Source organism: Sminthopsis crassicaudata, chromosome 3, assembly GCF_048593235.1.
Source record: "Sminthopsis crassicaudata isolate SCR6 chromosome 3, ASM4859323v1, whole genome shotgun sequence".
Classification (NCBI taxonomy): domain Eukaryota; kingdom Metazoa; phylum Chordata; class Mammalia; order Dasyuromorphia; family Dasyuridae; genus Sminthopsis; species Sminthopsis crassicaudata.
In genome coordinates, this window is record NC_133619.1 from 457,822,273 (window position 1) to 457,846,351 (window position 24,079).

Below are 24,079 nucleotides of genomic sequence, written 5' to 3' on the forward strand. Positions count from 1 at the left end.
TAAATGTATATAGACAAAAGTTTGTATATATCTTTAGCTGGTAATAAATTCCTCATTTAAAAAATTACAAGCATTTGGACCCAACGGTGTTCTTTTAAAATGTAAGATATATACAATGTAATGTTAACACTTTTGAGGAAAAATTAAGAATTCATTACAAGTGAAGATTGCTATTGATATAAATATATTACATAGTTTTATGTACCAGCAATACCATAAATATTAAAATGAAAGCATAGTACTCATTTTATTATCTTCATTTTTTTTTTTAAAGCAACAGTTTATCACATTAGATTCATTTACTTGGCTTTAATTTGTAATTTTACCTTTTTACTAACCTGTGAGACTGTCTGGACGAGGTGGAACCATCCTCTCATAAATATCATATTGTTGCTGTCCAAATTGTTCGATATCATGAATAGTTCTTTGTAGTGTTGATCCCAGATGCTGTGGAACTGCAGTCATTCCAGAGCGTTTTGGGGAAGATGAGCCTACTTGGGCATGGGATGGAGAAGCTACTCTGGTCTGTGCATCAGTCAGGGTTAAAGGTGAACTCACTCTGACTGCTGTTTGATATTGAGAAGCTGTTCCATTGGGATTAGCTGTTTGCCTTGATGTGACTGAACCAACCCGCCGTACAGCAGTGGGAGAAGCAGGCCTTTGTGTGGCATATGGAGAAGCTGCTCTCTGGGCAGGTAATGTAGTAGATGAATACACATTTGAATTCAGTGGTCGGGAGTCAGTCACTGATGGAGAGCCATATCCACTACCCAATGAAGTTCTCAGTGACCCCCTTGAAGGAGAAATGCCAGTACTGATAACATAAGAAGGAGACTGTGCTCTAGAAGGAACAGAACTAACTCTTCTCATGGTTCTATTGGTAATATTTACAGAAGGCTGATAAAAAAAAAAAAAAAAAAAAGAATTACTTTCCTCCCCCCCAGTTTTTGATGTTTAAAGTTAGATTAAAAATACTGAGTAACAAAATACAAATTAAAAGCCACTTTATTTTCATAAAGTGAGTTTTTCTTCCCCATAAGCTACTATTAGAAATTAAATTATATCCATTGCAATTTCTTTTTTTTTGTTTATTCTTCACCTAGTCTCCTTCCAAAAACACTAGAATCTATCAACAAACATAAATCATATAATGACTTTTAATATTCCTTTTTCTGTTGTCTTTAAATTTTTTCCTCTCCTTCTGGGTTTGCATATTTTTATTAACACAATTTTTTTTTCTGAAGCACTAAATAAATAACTTCTCAGTACAGAATTTTAATATACTTCTTTTCTCCCTGATGTAGTTGCATAAAAAATAACCTGTGACTCAAAATTTGAGTAGCATAAATATTAAGGTAAAATAAAAACATTCTATGAGAACACCTAATGCTAAATTTTAAAATCCATACCTGTGACTTTGTTATTCCAGACTAAAAATTAGATTCCTTAAGTTTGAATCTTTAGACTGATTTCAATTTATTCATTTTCTCATAAAGTATCTTTTAAATAAATCCTAATGCATAATACAGTTTGCTTGATATCCCTATCCCAAATGTTATTCATTTTAATGTCTACATAATGATTTCATCCATTTTTCTCAGTGTCCCTTTCCCCTGATACTTGAGCTCTGTTTGTTTTGAGAAGACAGTTATGAAAAAAAGGAAACTAGAAATAAACAACAACAACAAAAAAAGGTAAGCTTCAAAAGGGTTGGGACCACCTTTAATTTTGAAACATAGATCTCCCCTTAGCATAGTACTTTCACACAGTAGGTCCTTAACTAGTGTTGTTTCTACTGTGAGGAATGTTAGGCTGTTTTATGTTCCTAGTCAAGCTTTCACTTTTAATCCTATTATAAATCTACCTAACATAGCTTTCCCATGGAAAGAAAGTGAGAACTGCTGACAGTAGGGAAATCTCTACATAATATATCATCCAGACTCATAATCTTCTATCCTGGTCCCAAAAATCTATCCCTCACTTATAAAGTGCTGTTTTGATTATGAAATCCTTTCACAGCAATCTTTCACCTCTGAAGTTACAAGGAAAAGAATCATTTAACATTAATGATGACTTTCAGTATGATTTTGGAGAAAGATGCACAATAATTTTCACAACCAATATAATAATGTAGAAAGTAGTGATACTTTAGATACTACCTCTTGCCATTTTAAAAAAAAATAAAAATCTGCAATTAAATTAGGATTTGTCAAGGTACAAGAGCTAGAAAGTAATGGAGTATTACTAATATAATTTTCATTTGGTGCCAAGTAGGAAATGAAACAAATGACAAGCCAGTTCTCACCAGTTATTTTGATTGTGTAGTTATGCTTTTTTTCTTAGTTATAGTGACTGCTGGAAATTGGAACAAAATAAATAGGCCCCAAAGGATAGGCAGATGAGCTAATTAAAAAAACAAACAGCCCTAAACGGCCAATATTATTTTTTGTTACAAAAGATGTATTCGTTGGACTGTAACATAAGTTTATATATATAAATTTATATATATATTTGTTTGTTTTTTGTCACTTCTAGGATTTCTGGACATCTTCTAACTTATCCTGGATCAAAGAAATTACTTGGTTTTTGAGGATACCATTACTATCTACATTTGTAAGTTAAAAATTTCTCCCCATTTATAGTGCTTAATATATTGAACTATAAAACATAATACAATCAATCATTTAAAAAAAAAAGTTTAAGGGTATACAATTCAGTTACATAATTTCAAAATTCTATACAATCAAGGATACTTATGTAATATCTGCTAAACCCATTTTCATAACTGACCACAGAATGCCATTAAATATAAGTGAATTTAAAAAAAAATAATCTTGACAGATTAAGTTTACCTGAACTAAAGTTTGTCCTTCAGCTCTTGAATTTCTTAACAGATGGTTATTACTTGAGCCTAAGAATGAATGTTGTTGTCTATTATCTGCCTTGCCCAAGTTCTGGCTGTTGTGAAAACTACCTGGTTCCTGGTATCCACTGTCAGAATAAGAATTCATTTGTGTTGAACTTCTTGAGTTACCCAGTGATCCTGTAGGATTTAAACCAATACAGAAAAATCTTCATTACATACTTCTGATGTGCACATTTAAAAAATTAATTAAATTAGAATTTGCTCTCTTCCCCCTCCAAGAATATTTAGAAGATATACAACAGACCCTCACTTTCATGGAGAGATGTTTGCTCTGGTGAATAAAGAGTGCCTTGTTCAGCTTCTGTCCTTATGAGATAGGTGGTGGGATGGACAGTGTCAGAAGTTCGAGGTTTGCTTACTCCGGTATTTGGCACCTCTGTAAAAAAGCAAGTTTAGTTGGTTGGTTTAATTTAATGATGTATTAATATATTGAAATGTTTAAATTATTTACCAATGGCATACTCTAATCTTTACATTAATAAGCTATCTATTAATAGTTCAATATACACAATTTGCTTAAACTTGTGTATCATTTCTTAAAAAAAAAAAAAAAACTAAACAATCATTTATAATTATAAAGGTTCTAAAATATTCTGCAATACAATTTTGCCAAATTTCATGTACTTGCACAAAAATTGCCAAAAATTAGCTAATGTTACAATAATAACTTGCCATCGGGGCAGCTAGGTGGTGCAGTGGATAGAGCACCAGCTCTGAAGTCATTAGGACCAGAGCTGAAATCTCCCCCCAGACATTTAACACTTCCTAGCTCTGAGCAGTCACAACCCCAATTGCCTCAAGGAAAAAAAAAAATCTACTAAGCAACTCTGTTCCCTTACTGAAAAATTAAACCCTAACTTCTTCAGGAATTAGTGTATCTAATGGCAACCTTTAATAAACTTTTATGTTTTTTAAAAATTCTTCATGTCTATCAACTTTAAAGCAAAGTTATATACAGCTCATAATACTATACTAAAAGATAATCTTCTTTAAGTCTTTATACTGTTATATCCACTCTCATATACTTATAAAACTAATTAATATACATTTATTAAATGCTCTTATGAGTCTGTCCTGAAAATACTAGTGTTATAAATGAAACAACCTATATGCACAAGGAATTTTCATTATTTAAAAAAAAAGTTTTTCCAATTATCAAGTCTTTTTTTCCCCTTCCATCTTTTTCACTTACTGAAAAACAAAACAAATAAGGCTTTTTCATCTTATAACATAATTAAGCAAAACAAATTCTGATGTTGGAATGTACAAAAATGTATTTCTCATTCTGCTTTAATCCATCTTTAATCCATCACCTTTGTCACAAATAGGTAAATTTCTTTTATCAGGACTCTGGAATCATGGTTGATTATTCTAAACTTCCTTATTTCAGTTAAAGGTTTTGTTATCCTGGATTCTCACATTTCATCACCATCAGTGGCCAAATCTTAAAATTTCTACCTCTTCATCTTTCATATCTGACTTTTCTCTCTCTTCACAGTTACCATTTTTATTTAAGTCACCATCAACCATCACCACTCATTTAAATAATTTTAACAGTTTAAATATAATGGTTAATGGTTTAATTGGTTTCTCTACTTTAAGCTTCTTATCACTCCAATCCATCCTGCTCGTATGTGAAAATAATTTTCCTAAAGTCAATAAGATCTAATCAGGTCAATCCCCTATTCAATAAACTCCAATGACTTACTATTGCTTCTAAGGTAAAAAAAAAAAATTATATATATATCTACTTATCATTTTGGCTTCTGAAATCCTTCATCAACTGGCTTCAATTGATCTTAAACTCTTATCTCTTTGCTCCCTGTACCTTGTGATCCAGATAAGTGGGCCTTTTCTCAGTTCCTTACACATGACATTCCCTCTCTTGTTTCTATGGAATTGTGTTGCCTGTCTTATGATATGGAATATCAGCCAGAAAAGATATGAACATATTACTTAGAAACAATGAATTCTGTTTTGGACATACTGAGCTCAAGGGTTCCATGAGACACTGAGTTTGACGTGTCTAATCATCTACCACCATGTCTTACCAATTCTATTTTTACAATTATTTTTTACATCCACTCCTTTCCACTTATAAGCCACAACTTTAGTTTAGATGTTAACATCCTTTTTGCCCCAACTATTGTGAAAGTCTCAGAATTGGCTTCCAGATTGTCTCTTTTTTCTCTACAGAGATGATAAAGAGATTTTCCTAAAGCAAAGTGCAGTCTATGTTCCTCCCCTATTTAATATACTTAAATGGTTTCCTATTACCTCTAGAAGCAAATATAAGCTCCTATAGTATTAAAATCTTTTGCAGTTTAGTTCTAGCCTATCTTTACTGGCTTATTATGTATTCTAGAATTTAGCCATACTCACTGTATTAATGATTCGGATACACAACAGACTGTTTTTCAATCTATGCAGCTTTGCACATTCTGTCCCCAATGACATATTCTTTCCTCACCTGCTTTTTAGGAGCCCTAATTTCATTCAAAATTCAGATCAAATAATACTCTGCATTACTTGATTTCCTCCCTCTTCAACCACAAATTCTCTGGGGGGTCTCTGTGTGTATATGTGTCTATCTATCAATTATCAAATAGTCCCTAACTTCAAAAATACTGCATCAGGAGAGGCAGTAAATACACATAAAATATAAACATTTATGTGGATCTGCTTTCTCTTGATGCAATATCTTAGAAGTTGGGGACGCCCCTTTGAATTTATTAAAGTGCCTAGTGCCCAGCACGTATTTGTCATGTCCAATTCTTCATGTTCCCATTTAGGATTTTCTGGACAAAGATGCCAGAGTGGTTTATCATTTCCTTTTTAGTTCCTTTTGCAGATGACAAAATTGAGGCAAATAGGGTAAAGTCACTTGCTCAGAATCACACAACTAGTAAGTGTCTTGAGACTAGATTTGAATTTAGGAAGATGAATCTTCCTGACTCCAGCCCTAGCACTATACACTATGTCACTTCACTGCCAGATTTAAATACTTGCTCATTAATTCTGAACCAAAATTGCAAACAATTGAAATTCTCAACATTTAAAAATCCTCATAATGTATATTTATACTGTTTTCCCCTTTATTGTCAAAAAAATTCATTTAATTTCTTAAAAAAAATTTAATTCTTGGATAACTTCAACAATAAACCTCTTTTCATTTAATTTGCCCTATATAATGGGGCTAAAATAATTTTCTGGTTCCCTATTTAAAATTTTAAAGGAACTCTCTACTTACTTTAAGTTGCATATTATAAGGTCTTCAATGATTCAATTATTTTTACCTTTCCTATTTATAATCTAGTTAGGGAAAAAGACAATCATGCAGGTGGTTACTTTCATCATTTAGCCAAAAAGCAAATCTTTATTCACATAACATTTCCCTCTCCTGACTTGGAGTTTTAAACAGGGTTACTTTATTCCTTCTTTCTGCCAACTGACTTATTTTCAGTTCAGAGGCCTTTCCCTAAATCCCAATAAGTGGGAATAAATTCTGAATTGTTGTTGCTCATGAGAATGGAACCATAGTTTTGTCTTCTTAAAATCATAGTTTTCTTGAATGCAGCAATTGTCTCTAAAGTATAATTGTGAAATAACATGGTTATTGATAAGATCAATTTAAAGATTTTACTACAAGTATAGCAATAGTAAAAAATATGACATTTTAACAAAAAGAATGGGGCAAAAAATTTGAAATCAGACTGTCAAGAAAAACCCAATATCTCATTAAGATCAATGCTTCAGTGATTCCTCAATTAATGCATTAATGGAGGAAGTACAGAGGCATGGCTAATCCAAAAATTACTTACATAATATTTTAGCTGCAAATTTATTTTGCCAATTTGCTATAGTTGAATATTAGAATAGCGTATTCCCTGATTATGCTACAATTCTTGGCCAAGAAAGCTACTATATTTTTAGGTTCTTTGAATCTAACAGTAAAGATTCAATTTGTTTTTTCCCCCATTATCACAAAATTTATACTGTTGTATATTCTTCCCAGTTTTGTTTACTTCACTCTGAATCAATTCATACAAATATCTACATGATTCTCTGAATCCTTATTTTCCTCATTTTTTAGTGGATAATTTTATACCATAAGATTCATGTACCCAGTTTACTTGACCATTCCCAAACTGGCAGAACTTACTCTGTTGCCAATTCTCCACTACCACTGGAAGTGCTATGAAAATTTTGTTTCATATGAATTTTTTTCTTTGTTTATTTAACATCCCTAGAGTATTTCTCTTACTGATATGGAACAACTTTTCATACAGTTTTCGTATAGTTTCATGTAGACATATTTGTCAATAGGTTTTAATTTTTCTTTTGAGAACTGTTCATTTTTATCCTCTGACTACTTAGCTACTAGGGAATAAGTCCTATATAGGCTTTATAGCTGTATCTATCCTGATGCTTAGCAAGAATGATGCATAGGTTCCCCTTCCCTAACATAAGTTTCTCTTCTTATTGATCTTTCATTGTTCCTATAAAAGACTTTTCAATTTGATGTAATCTTAGCCATTTTATCTTTTGTGGTAAACTTTATATTTTTAGGGGGAGCTTATTTTTTGCTCATGTCATTCTACACAGAAGGAATGCCCATATTTTCTCTTTTCACCTATCTAAAACTGTACTCATTCCTTAAGCCTCAGCTGAAATCTTCTCTCCTTTCTAAAGCCTTTCTTCATAATTCCAGCTGAAAACAGCATCAATGGACTTACAACTGTCAAGGATCTTTAGAAACTACTTCAACTGAGGATCAAAAAAATTAAAGCATTTGTTTAAGCTTTTGTATTTATTCTATGGTGTTAAATATTAAAAACAATGATAGTCTTTTTAAAAATTATAATCCATATAACCAAAATATTAAGTGATCTTTTTTCTTTATATGAAGCACTAAAGGCATAAAGAATACTGTTTCTTGTATTCAGATTTATGTTTAATAAGGACTATTTTCTGCTATGGCATCTGCTATTTTAAATTATGGGTTAGACTACATGGCTACTGATGTCTCTTTAAAGTTCATTGTGATTCCTTCTGCCTATCTTTCCTATTTTTATATTACTTCGGAACTAAGTATCAAGACCATTCTAAAATATGGTGGAAGAAGGCAGTATGGTACCTGTGCACCCTCAAAAAATGTTCTGCTATATTTTTAGCAAAATAAAGATTTTTGATATAACTACCATTGCCAGTCTATCAACTCAATGTTCTGCAAGTAGGAAGTTTGATTTTCATACCCACTAAGATGATAATAGGCCTTTTGTATTCTGAATCTCGAGCTGTTTGGGGGGGGGAGGGGACGACTCCATTCTGAACTTCTGTCTACTAGCTTCCAGGATATCTTGTTAAAATTTCTTATATCATTTTCGAGTGGTTCTTTGCCTACATATTAGCATTTAATAAATCATAGAACTGATAGTAACAGTTCTGAATCCTACAATATAGAATTTCATGGAATTTCATAATTTCTGTACAGTTCCTGTAATGTTGCCTGGATCTCAATTTCTGCCAGGCTGAGAGAACTAGAAAAATCCCATTTTTTAGCATGTTTTTTCATTTGTATTTTCATTCTTGAATCATTTTTATACTGCAATTCCTGCATGATTTTCTGAAGGACTTCAGGTTGAATAAATGACAAGTAACTGACAGACTTTCCCAAGCAATTGGAGCTAGCTTGCATCAGAGCATAAGTGCATAGAAGATAGCACAAAATTAGATATGTGGGTATGGTTTGTTTCATTTTACTCTTAATTTGATAACAGAATTTAAGAATGCTAATTTAATATCATCATAGTAGCACCTAACTTCTCATAGCAAAAAAAAAAAAAAAAAAAAAAAAGGATGCTTCTTTTAGAAAGAAAAATTGATGAAGTTTTAACTATAATTTAAAATTTAGATAGATGGTAGTTATACATGCATACTTTTCCTCTCATTTTAAACAGATACATCTTTTTAGAACAGCAGGTGGCGTATTGTATCAAAATCTGAAAAAAAATTACTAAGGAAACTAGATTACAGTTCTATGCATGCTGCCATATTTTTTTTCATTATCACAAACATTTACGTATTAATGTGTGAATATCCATACATATGTGAAAAGGGAATAAATATATGCTAGAAAACCGTGAAAACAACACCCTCACACACATATGCATACAGAATGGGGAAAAAAAATTTCTATCAATGATTTCTACTTTTTACCTCTTTAAAATGTGAGTAAAATATGGAAATGTGGAAAACATCTAGGACAAGAGTCTAATACAAATGTAGTAATTGTTCTTTTACTCAGGTACCAAAAATAACAGAAAGGCTAAGTATCTAAACAATTTTAAGTACATTTTTTTTGGAATTTGGGAATAGTAGAGAAGCAACTTTCAAGAAATTCTCATGTTTGTACAGATTCAAATGAATTTCCTTTATCTTTAATATTCAAAATCCAATATAATAACTGATATTCCCAATGATAATTGTAAAATCCTTTAGCTACCTTCTGAATTAAAGACAATTATGTTCAGTATAGTATAACATTGTGTTCAAATTCTTGAACTTTACTTATATGTGAATGCACACATATTCATTTGGAGAAAGGGGAGCAGGTGGAGTCAGATGATGGGTATTAGGAGGAGGGAGGGAAGGAGAAAGAAAGAAGAGAAAGGGAAAAAGGAAAGGAAAAAACAACATTTCCTTATCAAAAGAGAATACTCGATTTCCTAATTTCTGTTAAGTGAAAATGTGTTCTAATTTGGCAAAGTATAACTGATTAATTTTGCATGTCATTTTGGGATGACTATCTTTTAAAGAGAGTTGATGTTTCTCCCTCTGAAACACTTCTGAAGTTGAGCTAAGAGACTATTAAATTGGTCATTTGTTCCATCCTTAAAGGGTTCAAAATTATATGACTGACTGTCATATCAAAAGTTCGTTACAGAGGGGAAAAATTAGAACAAAAGGTTTGGCAATTGTCAATGTTGTAAAATTACCCATTCATATATCTGGTAAATAAAAACTATTTTAAAAAAGTTCATTACAGCAATGTTTGAATATCATCAATACACGAAATACATTTTTATAAGCAAGAAGAAAAACTGGTTCCTGAGATTGTACACTGAGAAATAATGCAATATTTTAAAATATTTGAGAGTACATTTGAATATATAATTCTATTAAGATTATTTTGGGATGTTTCAATTGTCAACTCATCTATCAGAAAAATATTTGAGCAAGAATATGTATTTGGTACTACTATACTCCGAAGTTCAATGAAATCTCTGTTCAATTAGGATAAAACTTATTTCAGTGTTCTTGAGTTTCTTGTAAGCTCCAGCCATATTCAAAGAAGTAAGTTAAATAGAAAAAGTTGTAGTCTTCTCTTAAGAGAAATAAGCATAAAGATTCGCAAAAAAAAAAAAAAAAAAAAAAAAAATTGTGTTCTATTATACCCTATAGCACATGGTAAAAGGCAGAATAGATGTGACTTAAATGAGCATTATGATTCCTTTTGAAAGTATTACTCAAAAATATAGAAATGTGAGTGAAAATGCTATGAGACAGACAAAACCTCATTAAGTAATATGAAATTATAACAATACTTTTAAATCTCCATCTATCTGTTTATACAGTATAAAATGAAGAGAAACAGCTATACTGCTTGCAAAATCACCATGGAAACTTGAGCCCAGGGAAATCAGTAAGGAGATTTCCACGTACACTACATTGTAACATGACTTCCAAAGTCATAAACAGAAATGTTTAGTCTTTAAATACTTCTTATATTTAATAGTGTGTGACTATTGAGAAATGTTCAAATATTCTAGTACTAAAAACTATGCTCCCAACTAACAGACAGTTCAGACCTATAGAACTCGCTGTCTTTGGGAAAGGAAACTACACTTGTCAAGGCAGACAGAAATAATTTTTATTTTATAGTTATATTTATTTTATACTTTATACTTATACCCATTTTCAAGTAAAAGCCAGGTGATCATAAATCTGCCAGAGATAATACAACTAATTTCTTTCTTTTCTACTCTGATTTGTTATTTGGAGCTCTCTAAGCTTCCAAAAAATGAAGTGAAATGGGGTTAGGAGATAGAACAAGTGTTTATTATTATACCTATTATAATAACCCACCTAGTTATTTAAATTTTTAAAGATATCTATTTACACTATTTTAATTTCTTTTCTACAAATCATTAACTAATAAAGTGCCATTGTAAATCTGATTTTAATTCTTATACAAATATTATTTGTCACATTCTACTGTGTTTATCAAATGAATGTTTTCATGGTGATGAACTCAGGATACACTTTACTCTAAAAAGTAATTTTTTTACAACTGGTATTTCTCCATGCATATGGATCAAGGATTTATAGCACCATCTAAAAGTTAACAAAAACTATGGTTCTAGGTACAGCACTAATATCCTTTGTTTAAGAGAAATTCATTTAACAGAATTACAAAGAAATTGAAGAACTGACACAAAAATAACTGAGTGGAAGAGCAAATTAGTACTTTCTTAGTACTTCCATCTTATTCCTAATGCTGTTGTTGAGTAAAGGTTTAAGCTACTTCCACTATATTATGGCTAAATTTCTGGGAAATGGCGAATAATTAAAACTTTGCCAGGCTTAAAAAATATCATGCTGAGACTCAGATTATAGAATTTCTGAGCTAAAAATGATATTTTTAAAGATGATATAGTTAAGATGAACACTCATCAAATAAAAGAACATATTAAATTAAGAGAGAGATAAATATAGACATCATCTACTAATTTGCTAATCACCACTGGGCAACAGACAATACTATCTTAGCATTAAAGGGCTTCACCATAGCTTAAAAAAAGGAACTTAGCTTTATGTGTCATCATCTCATGAAACTAAAATATATGTGTATTCTTGGATTAAAATGTCTGAAGAAAGAAAGATTAAATTCAAGTGACCAAAATAGTTTAACCATTATATTTATATTCCTATTTAACTAAAGAAATCAGTTTTTTTGGGGAAAAAAACAAACTGAGTCATACATCTTCAGACAATCAATGCATGGAGGAGAGGAGTGATGGGGTTGGAGTAGAAGAAAAGAATGCCAATGGAAGGAGTCAAAAATATGGACAGTAATAGTATTGATATTATAATGTTAAAATTAAAATGTACTTTAAAAAGCTATCTCAAGAGATTAATATTTTCTTGTATTTTTCTGTTCTTTATATACGGAGATGTCTATGCTTAGTATCTTAGTTAAGCTCATAAAAAAAGTAAAAATTTTAAATAGGGATGTGATGGACAATTATGCTAATGTAAAGGTCTATAATGATTGACATCAATTGCAGAAGAAGCAGATTCTGGGTGAGGAACGTTAAATATACTGCTTGATTTAGCTGATATATGTGACAGAAATCTTTTTTCTTCTTTTAACAGAAATCTTTTTTCTTCTTTTAACATATATTGCTAATAGAAGATGGGTATCTGGTTTGGGGATGGAGAACACATATTTATAAGTTGATGTACTATGAAAACAAACTAGTAATATGTTTTCTGAGAAAAAAAATAGAAAAATAGAAAAATGAGAAAAAAATAAAAAAAATAGAAAAATGAGGCTGGGACATGCTCAGGATCACAAAATTATAAGAGTTAGCAAATGGCAATCAGACCCAGTTCTCTCTGATTTCAGAATTATTTTCTTACCTAGATATAAAAGTGCTTTTATAAACATTTCTCCATTTATTAGAGTTTTAAATATGTTTTTAGGTATGGACAAGAGCCATCTTCTGCAAGAAACTTGAAAAAGCTCAATATTTTTACTATTAAAGTACATGTTCAATTTACTTTTTAAAAAAGCAGTAAATTATAAGAGAGCACAATGAACTAAATTGCTTTTTTGTAAAGTGTAAGGAAATTTTTTTTTTTTTTGTATAAAAGATTGTACCTGCTGATCTCCAAGGAAACGACTTTTCAGTTGAGCTGAAGGAAAAAAAAAAGAAAAAGGGAAACATTTACTTTATCACAGCTTTCGTTTAGATTTAAAATAAAAAAATTGATATGCATTTCTGAAAGACTAAAGAAGTTCACTTATTTTAATAAATTAATCATTTAATTTCGTGACTTAGTATTTGACTGTACAATTTAACACACTTTTACTTTTGTAATAATTAGTATTTGAACTGAAAAATTATATTTGAAACAAACCATAAAGTGATCTGATACTTTTTGAATAAAGCTATTAAGCAGAACAATATATTTCTGGAAAACAAAGATTAAGCTATCAATTATATTTTAATGATAAATATGCAACATAAAAATACAAATAAATATCCTTCAAGACTATTTAAAAAGCCTAAGAAAACATTAAAAAACCCTTTTTTAAAAAAATAGTTACTTATTATATTTTATAGAAAATTAAACTTTTACCTTAAATATGGAACTAAACATAAAAATGATTATACTAAAATAAATTTTGTATATTAACTATAAAACAAGATCTTAATAGGACATTAAAATTATCAACATGGATATTATACATTTACATCAGTTTATCTAGGAAATTATCAATGAATGATTTCTACTTTGGATGAAAGCTGAGAAAACTGCTGACATAACCATGCTAGCTATGAAATACATAAATAATGATTATAGGTAAAGCTACTTTATCTTTTCCTCATTGTAGTAAGGCAAAAATAGTAGCATAACATGCTGCACAAAAACCTGAGTTTATAATCCTCTTTACTTATCCCCGTGACTGTGGCCAAACCTGAACTTCTTTGGGTCTCAGCTTTATCATTTATAAAATTGGACTATATTACCTCTAAGATTCTTTCTTATCATAAATAATCATGCTCATGGAGTACCTAGTACTATACGAAAGTATGCCATAGCAAGAGTCTGGAAACCTGAAATCAGATGTTTTTTGTCTATTTTTTGTCATTTTATTCGACTTAAAAAAAAAAAAAAAAGCATAGTTGACAATGCACAATTATGTTCCTATCAAAACAAATACATATTCCACACCACCATTAGCATATTATCTAAAATCAAACTGTTTAGGAATGTTAATGTTCCAAATAACATAGGAATAACATTAAAGTTAGATTAGCTTTGGAGTTTACAACTTAAATGAAATTTAATGAAATATTCCTTAGGAAGTTCCTGAACCTTTAAAATATTATGGCATATAGTCTGGATTAATTTCCATACTGAATTTAGGAAAGCTTTTGGTGTCAAAGAAAATCTATTCACATTTTTTCAAGATAAATGCTATAGCTTTCTAAATACCCAATTTCTCACTATCTGAAGCAGTGTGAACAGATTAACCTTACAGCATTATCATAATCATATCACTCTTGTTTAATGTTCTTCAGCAGTTACTCACAATAACCAGTAATGTTTCAGGTCTTTCATGATTAGATGTTACTTTAACTATCTAGATTTATATAACAATATGAATCTTCCTGCCACCCCACCTTGAGTGATTGGGGTTAAGTGATTTGCCCAAGGTCACACAGTTAGGAAGTGTTAAGTATCTGAAACCAGATTTGAACTCCTGACTTCAGGGCTGGTGTTCTATCCACTGTGCCACCTAGCTGCCCTAACAATATGAATCTTATCATTCAACTTCTTTTACATTTTGTACATTTTCTTGTACAAGAAATTTGTACAGAAATTTGTAGAGATGTTACATTATTATATTCCATATAGTGCCTTGCATAATATGGGCACTTAATAGTTATCTATTAAATTAATAAATCTATACCATTTCTTTTTTAAAAATATGTTAACTTATTCTTCCTCAGATCTGGGTAAAGAATCACAAATTAGTTAAAATTATACAAATAACGTATATGATGGTGAGGAAACTCAAAAACTGCCAGAGTAATATCCTGATTAAAAGGAATGAATCTAATGGGATCCTTCAACTGGAAAGTATTTATCTGCAATTTATTTTCAAGATAATAAACAGCAAGCAAAACCAAACCAAAGCACTGTACAATAATAACTGATACTTGATCCCAGTTAAGGGATTAACCAAGGAGAGCTTCACATTTTGAGAACATTAGATATGCCTTCAAACTATAGATAAGACCTTAACATACATTTTAATTGCTATACTTTGTCATAACAATTCAAATCTTTCCTTTCAAAACTGGTCTTCCTGGAGGTTCCTTATTTCACAATGGCATTCTCTCTCATCATTCTAGTCCCTCAGGTTCAAAACCTTCAAATACCCTTTGACTTCCTCTTTCATTTCCTAAGTCTAAATTTTCTTCTTGCATAATTTCCTTTTCTTTCATCTCCTTGGATATATTTTTATTCTATCTACTCAAATCAGTTCTCTACTTCTTGGTAAATTGATCATTATAGACAAATTTAAAAGAGACTCTTCTACGGTAAGTTGCAGCTATGTCAGGGTACCTGCTAGAGGTTCTTTAAAACCAATCCTCTTAAATGAGATCCTGGCCATCATCTTGCCAGCTATTATCCCATTCTAGGTTTCAAACTCCTTTCACAATTCCCTATCAAAGCCTGAACTAGATTAAAATGTAAATGAGAAATCTTTAACTAAATAAATAAAATAAAAAATTAAATAATTGTTAATTTGGGGTTTTCCAAGTCAATATATAGCAGTAGGGATATCTTTCTATTTCAGTTTGACATCACTGCTCTAAACCAGGGCTTCTTAAACTTTTTCCACTTCAGATTCTTTTTTGCCTGAGAAATTTTTATATAACCCTAGAAATGAAGGTATATAAAGTAGGTACACAAATCAAACATTTACTGATTAAAAAAAATGATCTCCAAGGAAAATCATTTTGCCTTATTTCCTAAATAAGTTATTGTGGGCTTTCAACACAAACATGCTTGATAATACTGTTTCTCTGGGAAAATGGTACAATTCATTTATTTTGGTATCTATTTAATATTCTTGAAAATCTATTGATAATTTCCCAACTCCGCTTAGAATTTTCAATGACTTCAGCATCTAGTCACACTTCTGAGTATTTCATGCTTTTTGTGACCCTGAATTGTGAGTATCTCCCCCAACATTCCATCTTGAGTCCTCTTTTTTCTCTGAGAGACATCATTGGCTCCCATGGACGTAATTATCCTTGTGTAGAAATCTTCATATCTACTATATACATCCAGTGCTACTCAGTCTTTTAGATTCCATACTGATAGTGCCAATATTGCTACTGCAATATTTCCAACTTGAATCCCATACTCAATAGATTCAAAACATAACTGGTTGATTTCACCACAGTCTACCTTTCTTCTTAATCTCCCAATATAGGTCCACCACCTCAGTTATCTGTGACTTCTTATTTGTACTTCTACTGGAACCAGTTTAATTCAAAATGCTAGATTTAACAGGACTAAGACGTTTTGCCTACCTTTACTTCTGGCAGCTGAGTACTAGATTTTTTTTTGGACATATATAGTAGATTCTAATTATTAGTGGATTCTAAATTTGTGAATTTGTCTACTTATTAAAATTTATTGGTAATGCTTAATTAATTTCACAGTCACACACACGCAAACATGCAGAGTAGAGAAAAATAAGTTACTTGACAAGCACATTTTCAGTTGAGAAGAACAGCAAGAAAAAATGCCTTCTTATTTCAACTCTCATACTATAAACAAGTGTACTTTTCACAATTTACTTTCATTTAAAAATTTTTTGTGCTGTTGATGATTTCATTGTTTAAAATGGCTCCCAAGCACAGTGTTATCTAGTATTTCTAAACACACCAAAAAAGATATGCCTTATAGAGATAATTATTTATTAGAGAAAAAAAGCTTTATTTAGGTGTGAGTGATAGTACTGTTGGCTATGAATTCAATGTTAATGAATCAATGATATGGCAGATCCAGGAAGAAGAAATTTGCTGTCTATATATGTTGATGTCTGGAAAGTGCTAAAGTAAATGTGACTTAGAGGAATGGAGTCTTTTCTTTACTCTTGGAGCAGTGGTTTAGTATTAATTAATTCAGTGCTTGTGAAAACTTTATAAAACATAACTACCGTGAATGATGAGATTTGATTGTACATTTACATTGCTATATTTGCTGTTTCTAATTACATGGGGTTTTTAAGAATGGTTATTATTCAAGGAGTTGTAGCTCTTTTTTGGGGGGGGGAGGTTTGGAGGGGAAAGGTTGTGGTTAAGTGACTTGTCCAAGGTTACATAGCTAATAAGTGTTTGTTAAGTGTCTGAGACTGGGTTTGAACCGAGGTCATCTCAACTTCAGGGCCAATGCTTTATCCACTGCTTCATTTAGCTGCCCCCATATTGTAACTCTTAAAGAGCACATTTTAATGATAAATGTAGCGAGCTGTCGTCTCTAGAAGCTGCCGGATCGCTCTCTGGGAAGAGATCTGCTTTGTCTACTCAAATCTTTAAGACAGATTCTTCTTCCTGTAGTGAACCGTAGTCTCCAGGCAGTTGCTGTTAACTCTTGTCCTTAGAAGTGACTTCCCTTCCTGCAGAGAGCCCCGTCAGGCCTGATGTAATGCAGAGAGTCTTCTTCTTGAATCCTGGCTCTGAATCTCCTCCAGCTCTTATCCTTCTCCAGGCCGATCTGCTCTCTGCGCCCAGTACTGTCTCTTTTTATCCTCCCAGAGAATGGGCGTGGGATAATGCAAGGGCTTCTGGGAAGAACCACCCCAGCCAATGAGCTTGCCCCCTCTATCAAGTCAACCTGAGTTCTCACCTTGTAATTGTCCAGAAAACCTGAATTCTCACCTTGTCACCATCCAGACAACCTCAGTTCTCACCTAGTAATCCTAACATCTCCCCCTTTCTTTTGATTTAGAACATAAGACAGTCATGACCTTGAAACATAAATCCATCAATATGGGAAGTATTACAGATAATTACATAAATGACCTTGAAACATAAATCCATCAATATGGGAAGTATTACAGATAATTACATAAATTACATAAGCATATAGTAACATAGTAACATAACACATGCTAGAAGTATATAACATAATCATAAATTGAAAATTTATAAATGTCCATAAGTCCATTGTCCATTATTCTCATCTTGTGTGAGGAAGTCCAATGATTCCGGCTGGTTTTTAAGTTCTTTAACAGTCTTCTTATTATCCATGCTCTTTCAGTGTCAGATGTTTCTTAGATCTTCTCCTTTATTTTGAGGTCTTTCTCTTTTTCTGTCTCTCTCTGATGGACAAGGCGAATATGACTTGTTGGCACCCATCTGATTCCTTCTCCTGCTGAAGAAATACAAGCAAACCCTCTCTCCCAGGCAGTTAACCTATCTAATTACCTTCTATTTACCACTTTCTAAATATCTTCTCATCATCTGGCAATTACATTGGAATTGTTTGCACTGGATACAGCCATGTTGGTTTAAAAGGCCTGTATTCTCCCCAAGTGTAATCCATTTTTGCAATCTGATTGCCTTTTGACTCACTTATCAGGTAATCCCTTTCTGCCATGTGATTGCTTTTCTGCTGGTTGATTAAATCAGAGTCCTGGCCTTCTAAAGGTTCTTTGGGTGTAACATCAGCTGCCATCATGCCCCATGTCTTTTTTGCCAGGGGCCCTGGACCTGGGCCCCTCATCCCATTTCCCTGAATTATTCTACACTCTGATGCCCAATGGAGTCCTCTGTTGCATTTTGGACATGGGGTTTTAGGTCTTCTTTCACCCTGTCTTCTCACTGTATCTCCATACCTACACTGAGCTCTTAGATGTCCAATTTTTCCACATTGAAAACATCGCCGAGTTTCTCTAGAAGTCCCTTGCCAGGAGGGACCCTGCCTTTCCACATTCATCATTGTCCGGGTGTAAAAAGCATTTGTTCCCACTGTAGCACAGCGTCTTATGATCTCCTCTAAAGGAGCATCTTTGTCTAATCCCCATATAATTCTTTTGCAAATCTCGTTGGCTTTTTCCTTAGCCAGATGTCTGGTCATTATTTCTGTAGCTGAATTTTCTCCAATAGTTCTTTTGACAGCAGTTTGCAAACGTCCCACAAAATCTGCAAAAGGTTCATTGGGACCTTGCTGTATTTTAGTGAAAGCCTCTCCACGATCTTTCTGTCCAGGAAGGACACCCCAAGCTTTTATTGCAGCCTTAGCAATTTGTTCATATATTGTCATGGTATAATTAATCTGTTCCGAATTCTCTCCATACTGACCTTCACCAGCTAAGTGCTCAAAAGTGAATTGTGTGTTAACTCCTATTTCCAAATTGCATCTGACTTGAATTTTACATAATTCATGAAATTCCGCAAGCCATAATAAATTTTCTCCAGGTTCCAGACATGTCCTTGCTATGGATTTCCAATCATTCGGGGTTAGGACTTCATAAGACAAACCATCTAGTAACATTTTGACATAAGCTGATGTAGCCCCATAAAGGGTACAACCTTTTTTCAAATCCTTAATTTTATTCAAATCTAAAGGTGCATATCTTCTCCTTTTTTTACCTACAGAGTCAGTATTTTCAATCACAGGATATGCATGTATAAAATCACTTATATCCTGTCCTTCTCTCTTAGCTTTAACCAATGCTTTTTCTAATCTTGTCATAGGCTTAGGCTTCTTCACAGGCAATTCTGTTTGTGTTTCTGCCTCTTCCCCTCTTTCTTCCTCCATCTCTGAAGGTGGGGTTGATGTGGGCCTGTCAATAATCTGTTCTCTAGGCAGGGTTGAAGCTTCTTCAAGAGAATCATACCATAATTCCTCATTTAAATCCTCTTGCTCTAGGGAAAGATCTTGATCTTTCCTTTTTTCCTCACACTTCCTCCTCTGTTCATTTTTAGAACTTTTCCTTCTCCTACAACTTGCTTGATAGTTTAAGGCTAATTGAACTATGTTGTAGATATAAAATACTTCTGCAGAAATTGAACGAGGCCCATTTTTTGCTTGAAATTCTTTCATTTCATATCCCACTAGCTTCCATTTATCTACATCTATCTTTTTTTCCTCTAAGAACCAAGGGGATGTGCGTCTTAATGCAGCCAAGAGTTTAGCAATCTGTACCCAGGTTACAAGTAAACTCTGCTCCTCAATTATCTTGATTATACTCTCTATAGTACCACTCCTGAATGGAGCTGAGGTTGCTTCTGGGGCTGGGGTTGAGTCGGCTGAGGTCCAGGGATTGAATATAGCTAACATCTGCCCCATTTCAGCTATAAGAGATTCCTGGTTTAGCCCTTAACAAGTTAAGTTCCTTATTTATTTATTAGCACGCTCACTTAATCTTTAACAAAGTTTCCTCCTTACTCACGGTTCTGGGTCAGAGAGACTGAGATCTAGATCGGAAGCTTTTCCACTGGAATCAGGACTGTGTCTGTCCCTGTTCGGGCGCCAAATTGCGAAGGTCTGGTCTAGCTCCTCTTGTCAGGATAAGCAAAAGTCCTTGCCCCACGTGTGGACGCCAAATGTAGCGAGCTGTCGTCTCTAGAAGCTGCCGGATCGCTCTCTGGGAAGAGATCTGCTTTGTCTACTCAAATCTTTAAGACAGATTCTTCTTCCTGTAGTGAACCGTAGTCTCCAGGCAGTTGCTGTTAACTCTTGTCCTTAGAAGTGACTTCCCTTCCTGCAGAGAGCCCCGTCAGGCCTGATGTAATGCAGAGAGTCTTCTTCTTGAATCCTGGCTCTGAATCTCCTCCAGCTCTTATCCTTCTCCAGGCCGATCTGCTCTCTGCGCCCAGTGCTGTCTCTTTTTATCCTCCCAGAGAATGGGCGTGGGATAATGCAAGGGCTTCTGGGAAGAACCACCCCAGCCAATGAGCTTGCCCCCTCTATCAAGTCAACCTGAGTTCTCACCTTGTAATTGTCCAGAAAACCTGAATTCTCACCTTGTCACCATCCAGACAACCTCAGTTCTCACCTAGTAATCCTAACAACTGAAGACATTGTTATTATGGTTAGGAAGGGGAAGTCAAATAGTTTGTGAATCAATCAATTCCACAATGAAACTGGACTAGTCACATCATGGTATTAAGGAAACTATGATCAAAAGTCAGAAAAACAAGCAAACTGCTATTAATAGGAACCAACAAACTAAAGAATTATGAATAAGGAAATACTCTTTGAAACCATCTTTAGCTATAACTATCTTAATTCAGGCTTTCATTATTTCCAAAATGATTATAATTATAATAATATATAATATAAAATAAATGATTATAATATAATATAATAAATGATTATAAGTAACCTCCTACTTGGTTTAACCTCCTAATTGGTTTGAAGCCTGTCTACAAAGAAATCACTTTCTTGCTTACATTCTCTATACATTATTATTTATATTATCTCTATACATTATTATTTTTCACATGGAGTAATATTCTTAATGTACAAAAATGTCAATTATTTACTTGCTTAAAAATCTCCAGTGACACCAAAGTTATCTACAGGATAAAAATAAAGGAGGCCCTCTATGCACTAGCTTCAGGCTTTTAGAAGCACATACACAAATGTGTATGTACATATACAGGATCAAATGGATTTGTGATTTCAACAATGTGAATGGCACTTCAAATTATGGGGATTAAAAAACATTCATGCCTATCTTGTAAGAATCAACTTACTAGCTTATTTCTGACATTACAATAGTACCAGTGGATCACTCAGGCCACCCATTTTGCTATCTATCCTTCATAATCACTGTGTTCCTGGTACATCTTTTTTCAATCACATAATTTTCCTGATGTCTTTTTTTATAGTCATTCTCTGATGTTACTATTTTGTTACATATTTCACCCTGTTCATACTACTAAGTGCTTTTCCTTTGGCTTCCATGTGATATGTATTTTCAATTCTTCATGTGTAGGTTCCATATCCCATAAACATACAATATTGTTTAAATGATGGCCTCTTTCTAGGGAAAGTTCCAGTCACTTCAATCTACTTTCTTCCTCCTATTTAATTTTAAGCCCAACTTGTTATTTTTTGTTCTGCTCTCTCCTTCCTTCTGTGTTTCCTATCCTCAATAAATAGATAAGTGCCATAGGTTATAGCTTCCCCATTCAACTATGTCATAAACTGAACAATAAACTTATTTAAACACTTGTTTTTCTTGTGTGGATTGCTATGCCAAACATTTTAAAGATACATCTTGATGAAGAAAAACATTTAAAAATGGCATTTTGTTCTATAAAATCAAACTATTTATAAGAAAAAATAAGCATAGTGAGATCTACATTCTCTAAATCCCTCAATAAATTATAGGATGAGTAAGTGAATGAATGAAAAAATTTAAGTTTTTACTATTTGCTAGGTATTATCCTAAGCACAGAGGGCATAAATTGGAAAAAACAAAATTATCTCTGCTCTCAAAGAATTTATTCTCATTAGGAAAGCCAAAACACACATACATAAATGTGTGTGTGTGTGTGTGTGTGTGTGTGTGTGTGTGTGTGTGTATATATATATATGAATGACAGTGATAGTTTGAGAAGCCACCATTCTATTAAGTAGAGGTATAGGACAGTTGAATGACATGCTCTTCCCAGGAATGGTAGTGTTTGCATGACTAATGTTTTCTAGGTTAGAAAAGTATAAGGAGAGAAGGCAATATATATGCATGGCAATATGGAAAAAAGATGGCTTAGATAGGATGACAAGACTGAGTGTAGCTAGATATGATGAACGAATCAGAAAAGCTTGGCCAAAGAGTGGGAGTAGACAACCAACAGGAATCAGAAAGATCATGGATGGCAACATGTTAGGAAGAAAGTCACAGTGCATTTTGGTAGATCCAGAACCAACTAGATGTGCTAAGTTGCCAATCAGAAGAAGATGACACTGGAATGAGAGCTGGACCACATATCACTCAGGTTACACACTTGCTATAGATCATAGGCAAAAGGCAATATGTACAGTGTGAAAATCTTTGGCATTTTCCCATTCATATAAACTGTGAATCAATCTTCCAATGCTCTCACAACTGTTATCTCCAGAACTCAATCTTGCCACTTCATCTATGTATAAGAGGTCTAACCTGGATGATTTTCAATTCTTTGCTTTATTTGGTGCTATTTGTGCCTGTTCTAAAGGAGCACATGCAAGAGCAATGCTAAGACACTAAGTGTGATGGCTCTACTGTCCTTAATGATGAAAGACTTTGCCTGAAAAATCTCTGGAATTATTTATTTTTCTTCAATTTGGAATCCTTCACAGAGAAATTCCTTCCTTGAATCTTCGCTCATCTGTATTTTGGACTGTTTTCCTCAAACTAGTCGTTATCCACTACTATTTCTCTGTGCATTATGAGGTGTATGAAACTATTCATATTTTCTGATCATTCTTCACTGAAAGATTTTAAAAACAAGTTGCTTTTCTAAAATGTTGTTGCCATTATCTGTTATATCTTTATATTTGCCAAGTATTTCAAGTTTTTGCTGACTTTTGAGCTACAAATATCCTTTAACTAAAGTAATCAATTAAATTCTAGTATAAATTATAACTGATGTAAATATTTTTTCTTCTATCCATTCCCACCTCATCACGACTGAGGAGTATGTATATATCTCTCTATATACACACAAATATACACATGTATAAAAGATAGAAAGGTAAGAAAAGAAGAAAAGGATCAAGGAGAAGGAAGGTAAGAAAAAAGAAGGAAGGAATGGGCATGGGCAGTAGTGGATGCAGAGAAGTTTGTATCCAAACCAGGAAAATAGTGGTTGCTGAATATTTACCATATGAATGAGTTCTTCATGAAGAACACCCACAGGTCTGTCCCCTACTGCAACAGATTTAGATATACCTTTGTCTTTATATTTAACTCTTCCCTATGTAATTTTTTGGCATCATAATAATTGATATTTCTGCTGGTCAAAAACAGTACACTCTTTTAAGATTCAGTCCAGGTGCTATCATCTCAAAAGCTTTACAGAATGCCACAGCTTGGAAAGATTCTTGCTTCACCAATAACTGGATAGTTGACCACTTTCTTTCTCTAACTTGAATTATATTTAAGTTAATAACTTATCCTCTGATGAAATTATATGTTCCTTGAGGTAAATTACTATCATTTTATAATTTTTATATCCCTGGAAACTAGGCATTTTTTTGCACATGAAGAGAATTTAATTATTTATTGAATTGTTTCTAAATAATAAAGATTAACTCCAGATTAGATAGATATGAAAC

The 24,079-nt window shown here is 32.8% G+C and overlaps 1 protein-coding gene across 1 annotated transcript in view; it reads right to left on the bottom strand.

Annotated features, from left to right (window-relative positions):
- Positions 1 to 24,079, bottom strand: part of PKP4 (plakophilin 4) — a 227,778-nt gene that overhangs the window by 64,408 nt on the left and 139,291 nt on the right. The window contains 4 exon segments of the mRNA XM_074303392.1: positions 339 to 897; positions 2,853 to 3,043; positions 3,171 to 3,302; positions 12,873 to 12,907. Coding sequence (XP_074159493.1) covers positions 339 to 897; positions 2,853 to 3,043; positions 3,171 to 3,302; positions 12,873 to 12,907 — 917 coding nt within the window.